The 19,853-nt window shown below is 41.1% G+C and overlaps 2 protein-coding genes across 15 annotated transcripts in view; one reads left to right on the plus strand and one right to left on the minus strand.

Annotated features, from left to right (window-relative positions):
• Positions 1-19,853, minus strand: part of RAD51B (RAD51 paralog B) — a 351,970-nt gene that overhangs the window by 146,260 nt on the left and 185,857 nt on the right. For 12 of the 14 annotated variants that reach the window (XM_081851645.1, XM_081851642.1, XM_081851641.1 and 9 more), the window contains one exon: positions 2,560-2,638. The exons of the other annotated variants lie outside the window; for them this stretch is intronic. In XM_081851645.1, the coding sequence (XP_081707771.1) occupies positions 2,560-2,638 (79 nt within the window). Of the gene's footprint in view, positions 1-2,559; positions 2,639-19,853 lie in introns of those variants that run through there. 14 annotated transcript variants of the gene reach the window in all.
• On the plus strand, positions 17,433-18,685 carry LOC309336208 (uncharacterized protein). The gene is made up of 2 exons (XM_081851805.1): positions 17,433-18,063; positions 18,094-18,685. The coding sequence occupies exons 1-2, from the start codon at positions 17,581-17,583 to the stop codon at positions 18,682-18,684; spliced, it is 1,074 nt and encodes a 357-aa protein (XP_081707931.1). The 5' UTR covers positions 17,433-17,580; the 3' UTR covers position 18,685.

Here is a 19,853-nt window from a genome sequence, read left to right on the forward strand (position 1 = left end):
CCTTCAAGGAAGAATGTTTGAAAAGTAACACGGCACAGATGCATACATTTTAGATCACTGGTAAGTAAAATTCCTCTCTCTGGAAGTTAGTATAACAATCAAGTGCCCCAAGAAATCTACTACTCCCTGAGTTCAGTTCTATTTTCATTGATATCTGAACTGGTACATGCTTTCACAAATGTCGCCATTTCCAACAACTGGTATGAAAATCAGTTTGCTTCAACAATAGCTCTACTAGTAAATGAAGATACAAAGGTGTTTATATGAAAGTAAATTTCACCTATTACAAGCTGTTTGTCTGACTCATGGCTATTTCCTTTCCTGACACAAACACATCTTTCTTTTCCTCTACCGGCAGGATATAGTAACTGGGGGTGAAAGTGAACTACTCCTTACTCATACACCACCACCAAAACAAGCAATTGACTGGTAAATGAACCTGACTGCTGAAAAATGTACATATGAACTAGAACTAGATTTCAAAGAGATTACTCAGTCTTAAAGGGCAAGGCTTGCGGCTCTGACAGAAAAAGAACTTTTAAACCTGAACATCTGGCCTCATTACACTGGAGTCACTGGATAGGAATATAAATATGAAACTTTATTAGTATTTTAAAGTATTTTCTGGATCTTAAAAATGTGGTTTAAAGCAGAATTTGTGTACTAATGCAGATTTTAGGTGACACATTTAGATCCACGTTTGAGGATATAATCAGCAATGTGCAAATCCAGGCTTTTGATTTGTCCCTTTATATAAATAACAATACTTATAAAATTAGAATTTCAAACCCAGGATTCTCAAGCATCAGAGACTTTGAGTAAGACTCACTAGGGCTTACTTATCTTTTCCCTTGTTCTCACAATATACTTGAAAAGTAGTTCAAAATCTAACTCAACCCTTTGACCAGCCATCCTTGTCTTCAAATTGTTGAGCAGCATTTCTCAAGAGTGAAAGCAGCAATAAAAGAGCCACTGAATAATTGGATTCTTTTCACCACTGAGCACTTCAAGTTTACAAAGGCACAGAAGTCTCCCACTGCAGTGCTCTTGGGCAGCTTGGCGATCTCCTAAAATGATATAAGAGGTGCAGTTTTCCCTCCACCCAAGTCTCACCAAACAATTTTCAGTACTTGTACCGAGACCATGAGATCGAAAGAGACCAGGCAATAGAGCAGCAATTTACATCAACAAAGGGGATTTTGATGCACTCCTCCGAATGAGGCAGCATTACCATGTTAATAGCTTTTTCACTCTCAGCCTTCTTTTCCCTAGGACGCTGGAGACTTTTGCAAATGGAGAACAGTTCCGCTTTCCATTTTAACTACAAACAATAGCAAAGTAGCTCCTTAAACTGCATCAAATAGCAGTCACTGAAATCTCTAACTAGCCATCCTCTCCTGCCGTTTTTATTAACCACCAGGCCCAAGGAACAAAAGGGAGAGAAAGCAACTTGCAGTTTTAACTCTATCCCCACCTCCAAATCCCCTAGGGATGGCAAGAGGAATTGCCTGCAGAGCCACTAAATCAAACTTCTTTACTATGTTCTGTGTGTGCCTCCTTCCTGTCACCCACAATTAAAGAGGATTCAGGTATGTTTTCTAGTATTGGTTTGTTTGTGGCCTCCTGGTTAACAGAGCTGTGATGGGATCTCCCCTCCCCTCTCCCCTCAAGCCTCATTTTTCAGACAGCTGTTGTTCTTCACTAGTTCCCACACTCATCCACTTGTTCCCTTGTCACATACTTTGAATGTGTTCTCCTCCTGACACTGACTGCCTCACACAATAATACACAATAATGAATGAATGGAAATGTTGCCTCTGCTGTCAGGCCGTGGAATACAGCCCATTCATTAGCACTAAAATGTTCTTCTGCCACCAGCGTAGATATCATCCTTTTTACCTGACACCTTTCAAGAAGCTTCCTTTTAGGGGTGGGGGTGGGGGAAAGTTTTCCCTTTTATGCTGCTTCTCGCAATCTTCTTAGCTGGCTCAAAGAACCCTAATATGGCCTTGTCTGGAAGTTACTTTTCTCCCATTAACCTCTATGTGCAGGCATCAGGGATAGATTTTGGACTGGCACACTCCCCCACCCCATCATCATTTTTTGTTAACAAAACGGGTTAGATTTAGTAGTGCTTAGAGTAGACCAACTGAAATCAATGGGAGTTGACTAAGCCCAATATAAAACCTATATAAAACCTATATAACCTTCTGAACCACACCACTGAAGATAAACATGCAGCCTCTTGCTTGGTCTCCTGCAATAAATGACTGCAATAACAATAGGTGTGGCAATACTGTCAGGCTGTCACCACATATACAAGGCAAGACCATTAGAGGAAGATTCCACATTTATTCAAACATATATAAATATAATGATCTGGAACAAATATAATGATCTGGTCAAAATATTGTGCCAAGAAGATGCCATATTGTTTATTTCTGCCTAGCTGAAGAGGAAAAAGTCTCTCAATAGGAAATGTACTTGATGTGCAAGTGATGCAAGAACAAATGTAAGACTTCTGGCATTTCAGTATGCAAAACTGACTCATGGTCTTACCTTGGAGAACGAACCCTGAATTTTCAATTCTGTACAGGAAAGATGTGAATGGTGCAATCGGGGACTTTGCAACCAGAAGCTGCAGAAACAAAGACAAAAATAAATAAATCCTATTTTATACTGCTACTGATTACAATTCCAGTTCACAGAGAAAGCTTAACAATAGCAACCATCAAAAGTCTAGGCTATTTTGTAACAGCAGCTCTGCAAATACTACAGACGTGTACCACTTTTATTTGCAAAAAATGTACCTTTAGCCCTTTAGATTCAAAATAGTCATATTTTTATTCACATTTAAGTCATATTTTCCAAAATACCACACCATTTGAATATGCCCTTCCACTCTGTTGTATATGTTTCAACAGACAACAAGAAATGCTCCAAACATCTGTGTGTTCCAGCACAGAAGGAGAGAAGATAGACTATGGCAGAGGAATGAGACCCCACATAGAAATTTGCACATTAAGAAAGGAGCTAAGTCAATCCTTGTACCCATGATGGCTTTGGTTTCTTAAGAGTACTTGCTATAAAATATTCAATTGTCCAGGTCAACCCAAGCCCATACAACCAGCCCCCTATATTATGATTTGCACACGGAATGGTTGCTGGTAGTTCATGTGACTTGCTGCTGCCATTCCTGCAAAAACATGTCTGCAGCCCAAATCTGAAGCAGATTTCCTCACTCATTTCTGCCTCAGGAAAAAAAGGGAAAGGAACTGGAAAGCAATTTCCCAGTCTGTGGTTTTCACAGCGGCATTTCCAACTTTGTAGCCCTAAGGGCACTATTTAACAAGGCTGCTGATCCAAAGCACATTCTGGTTCTTTTCAGAGCTCCGTTTCAATTAAAGTGATGTCATACCCATTTCACCAATGCCCAGAAAATACACCAGACTTTACTACTTTCTTCATTTTTAAGTATGCATGGACAGAGACATTTCAAAAATATCCATACGGCCTGTGAACAGCACTGTCAGGGCCACTCTTCTGTTCCACAATTAAAGTTCTCCAGCAATATACCTTATAACCCTGCTCTACTTTGAGCTATGATAAAATCTGCCATTTCTTGTTGTCCATTAAATAACACAGTTCAGATGTGAGAAACGTATCTTTATCACTGCCATGCCAAGCAGTGGCTTGTTTTTGGAAGTTGCAGTCCACAAACCAAAAGGTCCCTTGACCCTAAAGTGCAAGTGAAGGTGTTCAGCTGTTCTGAAACTCCTTCTGTAGAGTTTTATGCAGTGACAAGTACCATATGGGCAAGCTGCTACAAAAGGAAGTACGGAGGAAGGAAGAAATCTTCATAATGGTATTTTTTCATGTGCATTTTAGGGCCATTGGACAATTGATGTTATACCGTTTATATACTGGATTGGTAGGGGTGAGCACTAAAGAAATCCCGAAAGGTTAGCTACTTTCACACTTTTTTATTTGGTTAGTGAATCTACATGGAATTAGTCAACAGACAGCCTGCTCCAGAAGATGAACAGTTAAAGCCCAAACAAAACAAATTCCTTCCAGTAGCACCTTAAAGACCAACTAAGTCAGTTCTTGGTATGAGCTTTCGTGTGCATGCACACTTCTTCAGATACACTGAAACAGAAGTTTCCAGACCCTTCTATATAGTGAGAAGGTGGGGAGGGGTATTACTTAGAAGGGTGGTGGGAATGGGTGATTGGCAGATAGCTGTGATGAGCCTGTTGACGACTCTTAACGACTGCAATAGGTCTTACAGGAAAAAGCAAGGGGTGAAAAGGTGAAAAATGGCTTTGTCATGTATAATGAGATAAGAATCCAAGGTCTTTGTTCAGACCAGGTTTCTCCATGGTTTTAAGTTTGGTGATAAGTTGTAATTCAGCAGCTTCTCTTTCCAGTCTATTTCTGAAATTCCTTTGTAGTAAAACAGCTACTTTGAGATCTTGTATAGAATGTCCTGGGAGATTGAAGTGTTCTCCTACTGGTTTCTCTGTCTTGTGATTCCTGATGTCCGATTTATGTCCGTTTATTCTTTGGCGTAAGGTCTGGCCTGTTTGTCCAATATAGAGAGCTGAAGGACACTGTTGGCATTTTATGGCATACACAATGTTAGACGATGAGCAATTGAATAGTCCCGAGATGGTATGTGTGATGTTGTTGGGGCCAGTAATGGTGTTGTCCGGGTGTATGTGGCAGCAAAGTTGGCATCTGGGTTTATTGCAGGCTCTGGTGCCAGTGTCCATGTTAGGTCTGGTTGTAGTATTATTGTGGGTTAGGAGTTGTTTAAGACTGGGTGGCTGTCTGTAGGCAATGAAAGGTCTTCCTCCCAGAGCTTGAGAAAGAGAACTGTCATTGTCCAGGAGAGGTTGCAGATCTCTGATGATGCGTTGTACTGTTTTAACTTGGGAGCTGTATGTGATGACTAGAGGTGTTCTGTTATTTTCTTTTTTGGGTCTGTCTTGCAGCAAGTTCTCTCTGGGTATCAGTCTGGCTCTGTAACTGGAGTTAAAGCCCAGTGGAATATAACAAAAAAACTTCCTTTGTAAACCGAACTTGAAAATAAAGGCTCTCATAATTGTGCTCTATATAAATCTAACAAACTCAGCTCTGTTTTATATGGATGATAACAAATGGACATATCCTCATTAAGTGGCAAAACAAAAGGCAAAGAGATCAGCACAGATGGCATGATGGGGGTTATTGGGTTGTTCTTGTTTTTATATTGATTATGTATTTTGTGGTTTATATTTTGATTTTATCATGTGAACTGCCCTGAGACCTGCAGGTATAGGGCAGTATCCATATTTAATAAATAATAATAGTGTTGGATTATTTTTTCTATTTAAAAAGCCATCAAAGAGGGCACTTCATCCTTCACTCTGTATCAGACCATTTTAGAGTCACACAGATGTACAGTAAGTAGCTGAACCATTGCAGAAGAGTTCTCAGTGCACTGTATAAAGACACAATTCCTGTCTAAGATTGAGCTCCATTTTTGCCCACTTACAACAGAATTCTTACTGCTGATTAACGTAGTTTATAATGACACCTAGTGCAACACTGAATCTCTTTTAAAACAGACTTCCCCTTTTTTAAAGCAGAGATGAATAATGAATTCAATTCATTATAAACTTTACAAAAATAAAACACAGTCTACCTGAAGACTTGGGGGGGGGGGTGCGCGCAGACAAACAACTGGGGTCAGCATTTTAATTCCTAGTAAGATTGCTTGTTGTCTGCAATGTGAAGGATCATTCTGCAATAGAAGAAATGTGCTGGGCACCACTTAGAAGTACATCTGTAGAGATCCTTACAAACAACCTCTTATTCTTGCTTATTTATAACATCTGTTGGCCTGCATGTATCTTCCCTAGCTACTGAGGTATGAGGGTACAAGACAAACAGAGGAAAAATTTGAGTAATGTTATGCTAGCAAAGCCATCTCAGGATGTGATATAAACTTGGTGACCTGTTGCACGGTGGAAATCTGCAATGCAAGCACTTTCCCTTCCTCAGCATAAGTTATTGTTCTTCATGCAAAGAAAAGCTGCTGGAGAAGGAAGGAGCGTGTCACTTGTAGCCATGATGCAACCCCCAGAATTCCCTTTCCTGCATTTAACCTCACTGAATGAGGCAATAATCTTCACCCCAAGTCACTGGGGTTGCCATGTACTCTGCTCATGAGGCTTCCGGCAGCGAAATTGTAAGGGGAAGTTCCGTTCTTTACTTACTGGTAGAAATCGGAATAAAATAAAGAACAATCTGTATAAAACACAAATTTCAAACGGCAGACACATGGCATTATTGAAACAAACATAATAAAAAGCCCTTTTGTCTTGCATGGCTCCTCAGAGGAACAACACATCAGTAGACTCAACCACAATATTATGTTATGCTATTGAAGTATTCAGATATGGCATATGGCAACCATCTCCATCTCATAGTGTTCCCTGTCAACTGCCTTGGGATGATATGGGGAACTTTAGTCTTGACAATCCTTTAATGATGCCTAGGCAGGTGAGAAGAGAATGCAGAACAGAAAATAAAAGAAAAACATAAAAGAAAAACGAATAGTGAGTGGAAAGGAAACAAGAGCGAGAGTGATAAATAAAGACATAAAAGAAACACAGGCACAGTTCTTTTTGCTTTAGCAAGGAGGAAGTTCCAAGCAGTGTTCCTTGTGCTGCATTAGTCATAAATGAAGTGAATGGGAGGGTGAAACCCCATCTCTTTGAGCAAGCGATCTTGGTCCCTATGGCAAACTATCCTGCAAATTTTTTTTCAAGAGTTATGGCAATGGTTCAAAAAGTTGCCCTGTGCTTAGAACCCATATGTATGACTGTAGAGATCACAAAGAACAAAACCTTATCCTTAAATTTCACAAAATTAACTACCCAGTTCTGAATACTATTAGAATTTTTAATCTGCTATGAGATTTTAAAACCACAACTAACATTATTATTGTTAACATCATTCATAAATCCCTTTCCCAAAGTGGTGCATAGAACTTTGTTCAGTTAGTTACTCTTTACTTTTAAGCCCAACTCTCTAATTATCCAGTTTGTAACTACATTTGCATGGAAGTGCATAGCTGAAAAGTGAGAAGAAATGCACCGAATCAGCAATGTCATTCAACAAGGGATGTGATTATCTTAGAATGTTCAATTAGATTCATGAACTAATAAAACCACTGCTAAGCAAAACAAATCTTTCCTCCGATTGTGCCAAATGTCTGGGACAGGCAATCCTTATGCCAGAATATCCCTTCTTATTGTAGATGGAGAAACATTGTTTTTTCAGCTGCTTCAAGAAAACAGGAAAAGAGCCAGTGAGGAAAACAACTCCATTGGCTTTTGCATCAATTCAAGAAACTTTACTTTTCCCTGTTTGCTCACATCTTCTGTACCATGCAGGGGTTTAATCTGCTGTGCCAGTACCAAAGCAGAGCAAAAGGAAAAATATTGAACTTGGAATTCAACCATTCAACTGCTAGTTCTTATTATGATCATAGGAAGGAAGATGTATTATATATACAGATTAAAGCCATTGGTCCATCTAGCTCAGTATTGTCTACAAGGACTGGCAGAAACTCCTTGAGGTTTCAGACAGATATCCCTGGGGATGTCAGGGGTTGAATCTGGAACCCTGTGCATGCAAAGTGTGTGGCCTTCCCCCAGATTCCCTGAGAACAGGGTATAGGTAACAATATTTGCCCAAATGCAGTATTCATGTTCCTAGCAATTAAGTGTGTGCCCAAATAGGGCAGGCTTGGGTACTGTTTAACATCACTAAACCCATATAAACCCATACCCAACAAACTTTCTATATAAACATTTTTGCCTTTAAGTGATAAATCACCAGGCAGATTTAATATAGAATGCTTAACCTCACTTGGAAATTTACAATGCTCTGGGAATTCTGCTACTACTGTACTGGTCACTTCATTGCAGAAGTGCAGGAATCCTGACTCTGTGTCAGGATGGTCCCTGAAGCGGTGGTGAGGCTGCCTAGCTATTGTTCTGTGCAAGTTTCAAAAATCTGTCTCTAGCTTTCATGATTGTTTTCTTTAAATATTTATTTTTCCAGAATACACACATGACAAATACAATCCCCACCACACATGTGCACACCAACGTGTGCATGTCCCTCCCCCCGCTTATTCCCCCCATATATGTAGAGTGTTTATACATTCAATGATTCACAGATTTCCAACACTTTGCTATTGTTAGCCTTGCTGCTGTAAATGAGAAAACCAACAAGTCCTTATTTTTTTGACAGCTCAGCCTTTCCCATCATGGAAGGATAATAATGCAATTTGAGGATCTGGAGTGGTTTGTTGGAGTGTTATGTGGCTAGCCTCTTCAAACATTTCTTACCCAAAGTGCTGGCCCTCTCCTTCTGCATCCTGTTTCGAGGGGTTTGCTAGCTACCTGCAGAAGAGATGCCATCAATGGCAGATTCTGCCCACCTGCCATTTGGGTGGGAACACTGGGGCACTTCTTGACACTGGAGGCTGGCAGGGCTGAGCAGAGGCATACCTCCATTCCATCCAAACCAACTCCAGCATGGCAAACAGGGGGTTTTGATCACTTTGCCTGTGGCCATTGGTCTACAGAACTATACAACTTTTAGAAGACATCTGAAGGAAGCCCTGTTTCAATAGGTTTTTAACGTTTGATGTTTTACTATGTTTTTATATATTAATACACATTGAAAAATTGAGGACTTAATCTAAGGAGCTGATTTATGCTGAACCTATGCAATTTTTGACTACAACAAAGGTTAGCAAGGTATGCGACTGGCAGGAAGTGGGAACACCTGTCATTTATAAGACTTTGGTTTCTGTTCACTGAAGTATACAGCCTTAAGGTATTCTTGGATCCATCAATGCACCTGGATTGTCAGGTTGCTTCAAACTTAGCAACGGCCGTTCATCCCTATTATCATAACCTTGACATCTATAATAAGCTCTATGTACCACTACCCCTTAAGGACTGTTTTTAAGTTGCAGCTGGATAGGAAAATAGTTCTTATATACCTCACATACAATCGCCTTCCCTCTTGGATTCCTTAGAATCAGACCATCTAAGAGGTGATACACCATTTGGGCACTAAAAGTGATTACTATGTACACACAAAAGAACACTCAGCAGTTCTACATTTGGAGAAATCCTGATGGAGGTACAACAAAGCCCAAGCACAAACATTTTGCAGATGTTTTGCATTTGGTTGCCATAACCAAGAATTGGAAACTTTAATTTAATACATTTCAAATCTGCTTCAAAAGAAACACAGCAGTATTCAAACAATACACAATACTGATACAGTTTAAAAGCATTAGAAGAACCACCATTCATAAAGCTCTATTACAAGACAGAAGTACTGTTTTGGGGGGACAGGAGGCGGGCAGGTGTGGAGGATTCCCTGGTCCTGAATGGGGTAACTGTGCCCCTGAAGGACCAGGTGCGCAGCCTGGGAGTCATTTTGGACTCACAGCTGTCCATGGAGGCACAGGTCAAATCTGTGTCCAGGGCAGCTGTTTACCAGCTCCATCTGGTACGTAGGCTGAGACCCTATCTGCCTGCGGACTGTCTCGCCAGAGTGGTGCATGCTCTGGTTATCTCCCGCTTGGACTACTGCAATGCGCTCTACGTGGGGCTACCTTTGAAGGTGACTCGGAAACTACAACTAATCCAGAATGCGGCAGCTAGACTGGTGACTGGGAGCAGCCGCCGAGACCATATAACACCGGTCTTGAAAGACCTACATTGGCTCCCAGTACGTTTCCGAGCACAATTCAAAGTGTTGGTGCTTTAAAGCCCTAAACGGCCTCGGTCCAGTATACCTGAAGGAGCGTCTCCACCCCCATCATTCTGCCCGGACGCTGAGGTCCAGTGCCGAGGGCCTTCTGGCAGTTCCCTCATTGCGAGAAGCAAAGCTACAGGGAACCAGGCAGAGGGCCTTCTTGGTAGTGGCACCCGCCCTGTGGAACGCCCTTCCAGCAGATGTCAAAGCGATAAACAACTACCTGACATTCAGAAGACATCTTAAGGCAGCCCTGTTCAGGGAAGTTTTTAACGTGTGATATTTTAGTGTATTTTTTGTTTCTATGGAAGCCACCCAGAGTGGCTGGGGAGGCCCAGCCAGATGGGCGGGGTATAAATATCTTCTTCTTCTTCTTCTTCTTCTTCTTCTTCTTATTATTATTATTATTATTATCATCTATTTTTAAAAAAGAGTAATGTTCAACTAAGTCATACTCAGAGTAGATCCATTGAAGCTGATGGACTTAAGGAACTGAACTATAATGAAATATTACATTATTTCTCAAATTTCTCTTATAGGGACGGTCTTTTTTATATATAGATGCCAAATATTGCCAAAAGACATCAATAATAGTAATATAGGACCCCAATTCCCATCTGCATAGCCCTGTGCATAGTTTTCCTGGTATGTTACAGACTACAGCTCTGTTTACACTCACATGTTGCAATTTCCATTCTTGGTTATTTGCAACCTTTGCACAAATCTGTGAACCAAAGCAGAGATATGTAGAACAGATCAGGCAAGCAATGTGACTTGATGTGACTAAGAGAGATACTAAAGATTGATCTAGAACAGGTTGATGAAAGAGAGTCAAGACCATAAGAGTCAAAACCAATGCACAAATATTGATATCTCCAGAAAAATATCTGCTTCTTTATAGGATTTAGGTCCCACACCTTCAACATGAGCTTATGTTGCCAGGGCAGCTAAATAGAATGAAACAATAGAATAGAATGAAACAAAAAAGGGCACCATCATCACATATAAATAATAAAACCTAATAAAACTATTTATTGAATTTAGATACTGCCCTTCTTCCCAACTAAGCACATTAAAACAATCAATTCAACAACTAAATATCCACAAATCTATTAAATAGTTCATCAGATTTAGAGAAAAGATCCTGAAGGCTTCTTCATGGGGTGTACAACCCTGGAAAACCTTACTGTTGCTTTTGAAGTCACTGCCTGGCATTTGTCTCAAGCAAAGAAGGTGCAATGAGAAAAGAAAACTAGTAGACATATTGCAGGCTCCACCTGATCTATTCAAGGTTGTTGTACAAGAAAAGAAGGCAAGAGGGGGCTTCGACAATTCTTCTCCAGCAGCCTCATCAACAGGGATTAAGGAACTTTGACTAAGCAGCTGAAAGAATGAGCAATTAACTCCAGCGATGCAAGAAGAAATCAGCTAAAGGCAAATGGATTTGTCCAGTTTTCATCCTGTGGAAAGGAGTCTGTGGTGGTTCTCAATGGGGCTTACAGAGCCAAATTCACACAGCCCCAAGACTGAGGCATATATTTGCAGTCATAAATGGCATGACTGTAGTTTGTGTTCCTGTTCCTGTTCACTGTTCATCCATGAATGCCATGTTAGAATTTGTCCCCAAACAACCAAATCACACACTTATTGGTGTGTGCTGCAGTGGAAAATTTTGATCTCCAAAGCTCAGCATGTTTGAAGAGAGGTTTTTAATTAAAACCAGGTTAATGGGTCACAATTCAATAAAACTCTTTATAGAGCAGTCTAAATGCATCATACCTACCCCACAAGAAAATCCTGTCCAACGGAAGCTGTTTAGAAAGGGATTTCCTCTCTGCTATTTTATAGTACAGCAGCAATGGCTGCTTGGGGCACTTTATGAGAAGTGGGTCATAAATCCAAACCAATTAGTGAAGACAGTACACAGGCAGCATTTGTGTTGAGCATACATCCCACACAAGTACACTTCAGGAGGCAGGGATCAAAATAAACAGCAGCAACATGAAAAACATAAGTCACTGAAGTGGTCCCTTCTCCAGCAATCCATGACTACATTTCCTTGCCTTGCTTGTTTTGCCCCCATCTCAGTTTAATACATACAGAAATTATAGATTGCATTAAAGGTATTTGCATAATGCATATTGTTGAGAAAGTCCTTTCCCAGTACAGGTATTAACTTCTTAATCTTCCAAGTAAAATTCACTATTATTGCTGTTATTTATACTGGGTGGAATTGAATGTTGCACTAATATGATCATTCCATCATTACAAAACATTTCTGTTAGCCAGATGGAATTATCTCCTCTGACCCAGAATGCTGTTCTAGAGGTTCCCCCAACCCCTACTCCAAGCCAATTTGGGGAGTGGGGTGGGAGTAGGAGAATGGGGGAAAGCAAAATTGTGCTAGGGAGACTCATTTGTGCTGGCTTCTCCTAGCACACCTATTTAGTTGACTCTGCCCCAACTGTTTACTGTTATTCTGCGGTGACCTGGGATACAATTGGATGAAGGGAAGTTTAATTCTTTCAACAAAATAAACAAATAGTGCACTACTGTAATATAAATTTATTTGGCCACTTGTTTGAAATGAGATAAACTAAAGGATAAGATGCAGCCGCCACATTTCCTGATCAATAATGCTGATTAGGGATTCACACCAAGATAAAATACATTCATGTATCCATTAAATCCATTTTTAAGGAAGGACGTTCTATTATGTTATTACTAAAGATCAAAATGTCCATAGTATAAGCCTTATAAAACTTTTCCCTTTGCACTCTTTCAAAGTCCTCAGATTTGAGGACTTCTAGTGGCAGCCGGGAACATATATACATACATTTTGTTTGCACTTAGGTATCATAAGAGACAACAGTCATGGATATATATTCTCTATCTGTGTTTCTTTCTTCTTATCTTGAGGAGTCTATGCATACATGCAGTATTTCTACTGAACAACAATATATATGTAAGGAAGTCAACATCTGAGACCGTGGTTCATAATAACCAGCAAGCTATTCTGTAGTTCTTTCTCACAAGCTGGAAGTGTTGGGGCTTTTTTCACGTGATGACAGATTGACAGCCATGCTGATAAGCATAAAAGAAATCATGCCAGTGTCCCTCACCATCACTCTTTCACAAAGGGCAGTAGTCAAACTTTCTCTTACTCTCTCTCAACTCCTCACTTATACAACAACACAAAATGCAACTTAGCAAGCCCCAGACTCCAGCCAAGAAACCAAGAGATTATCCTACATCACATTTTAAAATATTTTCACCCACAGCACTGTTTACAAAATCATTTTAGGATAAAACAAAAACTCCACTACCCCTATTCCATATTGACACACGCCCCAGAAAAAAAAGAGTAAGTCCAAGGTGAAAAGCTAAAGAAATAGTAGAGAACACACATTAAAAGCCCTGAATGTGAAACATGTTTCAGGTCACTCTAAACAATAATAAAATAAATAGTTGAACTGGGGCCTGATGTACAAATTCACCATGAGTTTCCAGAAGCACACAGCAAAACTAAATTAGACATTCCTTGGCCCAAAAACAATATGGCTGGAAGAACATTTGGAAGTTGCCCCCTTGTATATGTGGGTTGTAAAGTAAGTACTGATGACAAGCATAGCACTGAGCTACAGAAAGCAATAATTTAATAATCACCTGTTCTTGCTCTCAAGCAATATAGTTCTCTTTGTAGGAAATGGGAATGTTGCATTGATGTATCAGCTGCATTGCTGCTGGCTTACAAATCATACCTAGTTAGGGACCAACAACTCACAGAGACCTGGATTTATGTGTAATAGGAAGTCAAGGCTTATTAGCTTGTTTATCCCACTCATAACAAGGGAGCAGAACAGGAGCAGTGGGGCAGCATGCAGCAGCATGTTCCTCATTCATGATGGTAAACTCCAATAAGCCAGAAACCTGGAATTATCCTTATGTGTCAATGTGGAAAAGAATTAAAATTTTCACAGACTACATCAAAAACTCCAGGATATGTGAAATAATTTCTCCCCTGTTCATATTCTCTTTTGTTCTAAATTTGCGTTGCTGGACAGATCAGGAATTTATCATCCATAAAAAGCTGCTAATATTTTAAATAAGCAAAGCGGCAGTTTGGTGTTTCTGCATCCAGACTATTTGGGTAAAGCACTGTACCTGAGTTGTAGAGATTTGTGTGCAGGAGGTCCAAGTTCCAGTTCCTAGCATCTCTCCAGATAGGGCTGTGAGATACCCATCTCAAATCTTAGAGAGCTGCTGCCAGGCAGCATAGATCATGGTCTGATTCAGTATATGGCAGCTTCCGATATTCCTTTGTTAATGTAACGGATTTGACACCATCTGTTTTTAGAAAAATCGTCTTTTGCTTTGAACTGAGTTAACAACAACAACAACTTATTATTTATACCCCACCCATCTGGCTGGGTTTCCCCAGCCACTCTGGGTGGCTGCCAACAGAATTAAAAGCACAATATAACATCAAACATCACAAACTTCCCTGAACTGGGCTGCCTTCTAAAAGTCAGATAGTTGTTTATTTCCTTGACATCTGATGGGAGGGCGTTCCACAGTGTGGGCGCCACTACCGAGAAGGCCTTCTGTCTGGTTACTGTGCATAGTACAGTCCCTTGGTGGCTCAACTAAGTTTTACCTATTGAAATTAATGAACATGACTAAGTTATGTCCATTAATTTCAATAGGACTACAGTGGTACCTCAGGTTACATACGCTTCAGCTTACAGACTCCCCTAACCCAGAAATATTACCTTGGGTTAAGAACTTTGCTTCAGGATGAGAACAGAAATCATGCAGTGGCGACACAGCGGCAGCAGGAGGCCCCATTAGCTAAAGTGGTGCTTCAGGTTAAGAACAGTTTCAGGTTAAGAACAGACCTCCAGAACGAATTAAGTTCTTAACCCGAGGTACCACTCTACTCTGAATAAAAGCTTAGTTGAATACCACCTAATAGCTTAGTTGAATACCACCTAATAGCATAGCATGTCCCATTGGCTCCCACTAGTGCAACTGTTCAGTTGAATCCATACCGATAAGTCTCAGGTCATCATTGGACCTTGGCAGTCTAGAATATCTCTTTTTAGCAGGTATCAGACTGGGATAGTTATAGAAAACCTTTGGTTACTTTGTTGGGGACAAAACACTCAAGTCCCAAATCAATATAAACTGCATGTTATGTTAACACAGAGATTTCTGTGGGGAAACTGAGAAAAGTGAATAAAACCATAATGCCACTGTATTGCGTTTCCATTTTATTTAGTGTCGTTTCTAATCCAGTTCTTAGACAGAACTGTCCACTGATATCTGAGTGCGTAATGGATTAAAGTCAAAGACAAGTCTAAAATAATGTAAACATTTGCTCCTCCATAAAAGCCCTTCTGAAGAGAAGTGGGACATAAATCCAACTAGCCTGCAGTGTCCTGACAGTGTTTGCTTTACATATACATCCCACACATGTCCATTAGGAGGTCTGAGTCCTGATAAACAACAGCAGCGTAAATCAACATACCGTGCAGATGGATTTGCAGCAATGGTTGAGCACTTTAGGGCAGTCTCCTAGCTTCCTCCTTTCTTCCATGCAATAATTTCTGAGGCCAGTGCTTCTCAAATGTTGAGATAGTGAGCCTTTCTTAAAGGGGAAGGAAAAGACCTCCTGGGGCCTCCACACGGCTAGCTGCCTTAACTAGCCACTATGTGCCGTGTCAGACTCCCATGGCTGGCAGACAGACAGAGAGAAAGAAAGCCTTAGGACCATGGGAAGCCCAGTTCCTCACAGAAATAAGAAGCTCACAAGGGCCATCATATTTGTCATTTGTTACTCCCAACAATTTCAAACTGGAAAATAATCAAGCAGTCTCTTTGTGGATGTTAGGAAGGGGCACAATAGCACTTTAAGCCACTTGTTCAATCAGTGTGTTCAAATTTGGACTAGAATTGGGTCAGTCTTTTGCAACAAATCATACTGCTTATGTTTCCAGGGTAGAGATAATATTTTGTATTTTCACACAGACATAAAATAGCTCTTTTAAATATTGTTACCTCTTAGATACACAAAATTAATTTCTCTCCAAGGCTTTTGTGTACCTTAAGAAAGAAAAGTGTTTGATAAATGAACACTGATGGCCAGTTGATGTTCCTGTAGCCAAGAATGTAAAAACAAAAAATTCCTTCCAGTAGCACCTTAAAGACCAACTAAGTTAGTTCTAGGTATGAGCTTTAGTGTGCATGCACACTTCTTCAGATACACGAAGAATGTAAGTTATACTTACCTGCAAATATAGGGGCTGAAATCAGCATTCTGCTCGTGTGTACATGTGGCTGAAGAACAGCCCCCCCCCCCAAAAAAAAAAACCTGTTTGGCAGTGTGAATGTAAACCAGTGAAGGAAAAACAAGTTTGAATTTGTGCAGCTGGCTGGGAAGAAAAAGACAGCTCTCCTGAAACTTCCTATGCTCAAAGAAATGAGGAATGAATACATATTGTTTGAAATGTACCAGGGTTTTAATAGTATTCTGATTAACATAATTATCTTATTTATCAGAGCTTGACTGTTATGCATGCTGCTACAAAAATATTAAGAGAAAATGAAGTCCCACTTCTTTCAGAAAGAACTACGAAACAGCTGCAGCAAAGAAACTCCTAACAGGGGAAGCTGTTTTTACTTGAAGATCCAGCCCCCTCCTTTTAAGGACAAACAATTAGTATATTTTGATGGAAGAGTAATAAACTGAATAGAATATTGGGGAATTAAATCTTCAAAGAGAAAAAAAACCCCAGAAAGTTGCACAATTATTAAAATCCATGCCTGCTTCTAGAACTGAATGTCCAGTAGTATTTCAATTCACAGTGAAAGGAAAAGGAAACCAAAATTAAGAACAATATACAAGGGTAGAAAGTAAACTGATCAGGAAGGGAGCATTGAAGTTTCTAATTAAAGTTTTGCTGGTAAAAGTTACTGATCTGTTCATAACAGACATTCTGTAGTAAAGGAGAAAATGTTTTGTTTTTCTTTTAAAAAACCTGAAGTTTTGAGAAACTCTACATATATGCAATTTCTTATCAAGTCTATTCCTACTTTACTGCATTAAAAGCAAAAAAATACACTACGCATGACTTGAAATAAGTAATAATAATAATAATAATAATAATAATGCAAATTTCAGCATTATCATGCATAAATCATGCCAATTTAGATACAGTGACTGAACTGGAGGCCCCTCGACTGACTTCAGGTCCAGTGTTGGACCATTTCGATCGGATACTCCCTACTGATGTGGATAGATTCCTCCAAGTTGCTAGGCCCACCACCTGCCTCCTCGATCCGTGCCCGTCTTGGCTGATTAGGGAGTGTCCAGATGTTGCGCGGACCCCCCTGGTTGAAATTATCAATTTGTCCCTTGACACGGGGACATTCCCAGGGGAACTGAAGGAAGCAGTGGTGTGTCCACTCTTAAAAAAAACTTCATTAGATTCCTTAGACCTATCCAATTACCGCCCAGTTTCAAATCTTCCATACCTGGGTAAGGTAATTGAGAGAGCGGTTGCTGAACAGCTTGGTAGGTTTCTGGAGGAAACATCGGCATTAGATCCATTTCCGTCCGGTTTCCGTCCTGGTTTTGGGACGGAGACGGCTCTGGTTGCCCTAACAGATGATCTCCGTAGACAACTAGATCGAGGCGGGTCAGGACTGCTGATCCTTTTAGATTTGTCAGCAGCCTTTGACATGGTCGATCATGATCTTCTGGACCACCGCCTCACAGACGTGGGGATACAGGGCATAGCCCGTAACTGGTTGTGCTCTTTTATCTCTGGTCGGGGACAGAGGGTGGCACTAGGGAGGGAAATGTCGTCGCGCCACTCCTTTGTGTGTGGAGTGCCGCAGGGCGCAATTCTCTCCCCGATGCTTTTTAACATCTTTATGCGCCCCCTTGCCCAGATTATCCGGAGCTTTGGGCTGGGCTGTCACCAATATGCTGATGACACTCAGCTCTATCTGCTGATGGATTGCCACACCGACTCGACCCCGAACACACTGACCAGATGCTTGGAAGCTGTGGCTGGATGGTTTCGTGGGAGCCGATTGAAACTAAATCCTTCGAAGACAGAGGTCCTATGGCTAGGTCGGGATGGCATGGGGATGAGGGACCAACTCCCTTCTCTTGCGGGGGCCCAATTAGTGCCATTGCCTTCTGTTAAGAGTTTGGGTGTAATCCTTGACGCCTCCCTTTCCATGGAGGCACAGGTTACAGCAACAGCCAAGGCGACATTTTTCCACCTTCGCCGCATCAAGCAGTTGGTCCCTTATCTTTCCCGCCCCGACTTGGCCACAGTGATCCATGCGACGGTCATCTCCAGGCTTGACTACTGTAATTCGCTCTATGCGGGGCTGCCCTTGAAGCTGTCCCAGAAACTCCAGCGGGTACAGAATGCTGCAGCGAGGCTCCTCACGGGGTCTCTGCCATGGGAGCATATTCACCCAGTGCTTTTCAAGCTGCACTGGCTCCCGGTGGAGTACAGGGTCAGATTTAAGGTGCTGCTTTTGACCTTTAAAGCCCTTCACGGCCTAGGACCCTCGTACCTACGGGACCACCTCTCCCGGTATGCCCCACGGAGAGCCTCAAGGTCCATAAATAGCAATACCCTAGTGGTCCCGGGCCCTAAGGAAGTTAGATTGGCTTCAACCAGAGCCAGGGCCTTTTCAACTCTGGCTCCGGCCTGGTGGAACGCTCTGCCTCATGAGACCCGGGCCCTGCAGGATCTGATTTCTTTCCGCAGGGCCTGTAAGACAGAGTTGTTCCGCCTGGCCTTTGGCTTGGAGCCAATTTGATTCCCTCCCTCCCTCCCTCTCTCTCTTTTTTTTTCTTTCTTTTCCTTCTCCTCCTGCGATGAGGCTACATTTTAATATTTTAATGTTCCGTTATTTTAATGTTGTATTTTATTTTTGTTTTTAAGTTGTAATCATTCATCTTGTTTTTATTATTGTTTGTAAGCCGCTCTGAGCCCGGCCTTGGCTGGGGAGGGCGGGGTATAAATAAAAAATTATTATTATTATTATTATTATAAAGAGAAGAAACAGATATTTTTAAAGACTAGCATTTGGTTAAACTTCATACCAGCACTGAACTCATTGTGTATCATCATCACACATGGTGAGTGTCATAGTAACTGCAGACAACATTAGCCATTCTAAACCTATATATTTTATAGGGTTGAGCAAAATGTTCTCCAGAAAACGTTTACATATCTACCAGCATCCACATGAGATTCTCAGGCCACAAGGGAGCATTCATCTCATACTACTAAAATCTAACCAGAGAATTTCAGATCCTCCGGTCAATTATCACTTCCATTTCCTTTCTTGCAATGTCTTCATTTCCTGCTTATCAGATAGGCATTTCCTCTCATAAGTTCTAATAGTTATCATATCCCAGTCTTGCTCAAAACACTTGAGATCATTTTCAGAATCCCAATTTATCCTTTCACATCTTCTTTATGCCCACCTTGTCTATAATTGTTGCAGTTTCAGTCAACACATTACATAAAGGACCCCTGACAGTTAAGTCCAGTCGCAGACAACTCTGGGGTTGCGGCGCTCATCTCACTTTACTGGCAGAGGGAGCCAGCATTTGTCCGCCGACAGTTTTTCCGGGTCATGTGGCCAGCATGACTAAGACACTTCTGGTGCAACAGAACACCTAAACCAGAGCAGCACACGGAAATGCTGTTTACCTTCCTGCCGGAGCGGTACCTATTTACCTACTTGCACTTTTTAACGTGCTTTCAAACTGCTAGGTTGGCAGGAGCTGGGACCGAGCAACGGAAGTTCACCCCACTGCAGGGATTCGAACCACCGACCTTCTGATCGGCAAGCCCAAGAGGCTCAGTGGTTTAGACCACAGCACCACCTGCGTCCCTTTAAAGGAACACATTACATAGGGTTGCCATATTTCAAAAAGAGAAAATCCGGACACATAAATTGTTTAGCTTTTTTTTTTT

Source organism: Podarcis erhardii (genome assembly GCF_964252035.2).
Source record: "Podarcis erhardii genome assembly, chromosome: 1".
NCBI lineage: Eukaryota > Metazoa > Chordata > Lepidosauria > Squamata > Lacertidae > Podarcis > Podarcis erhardii.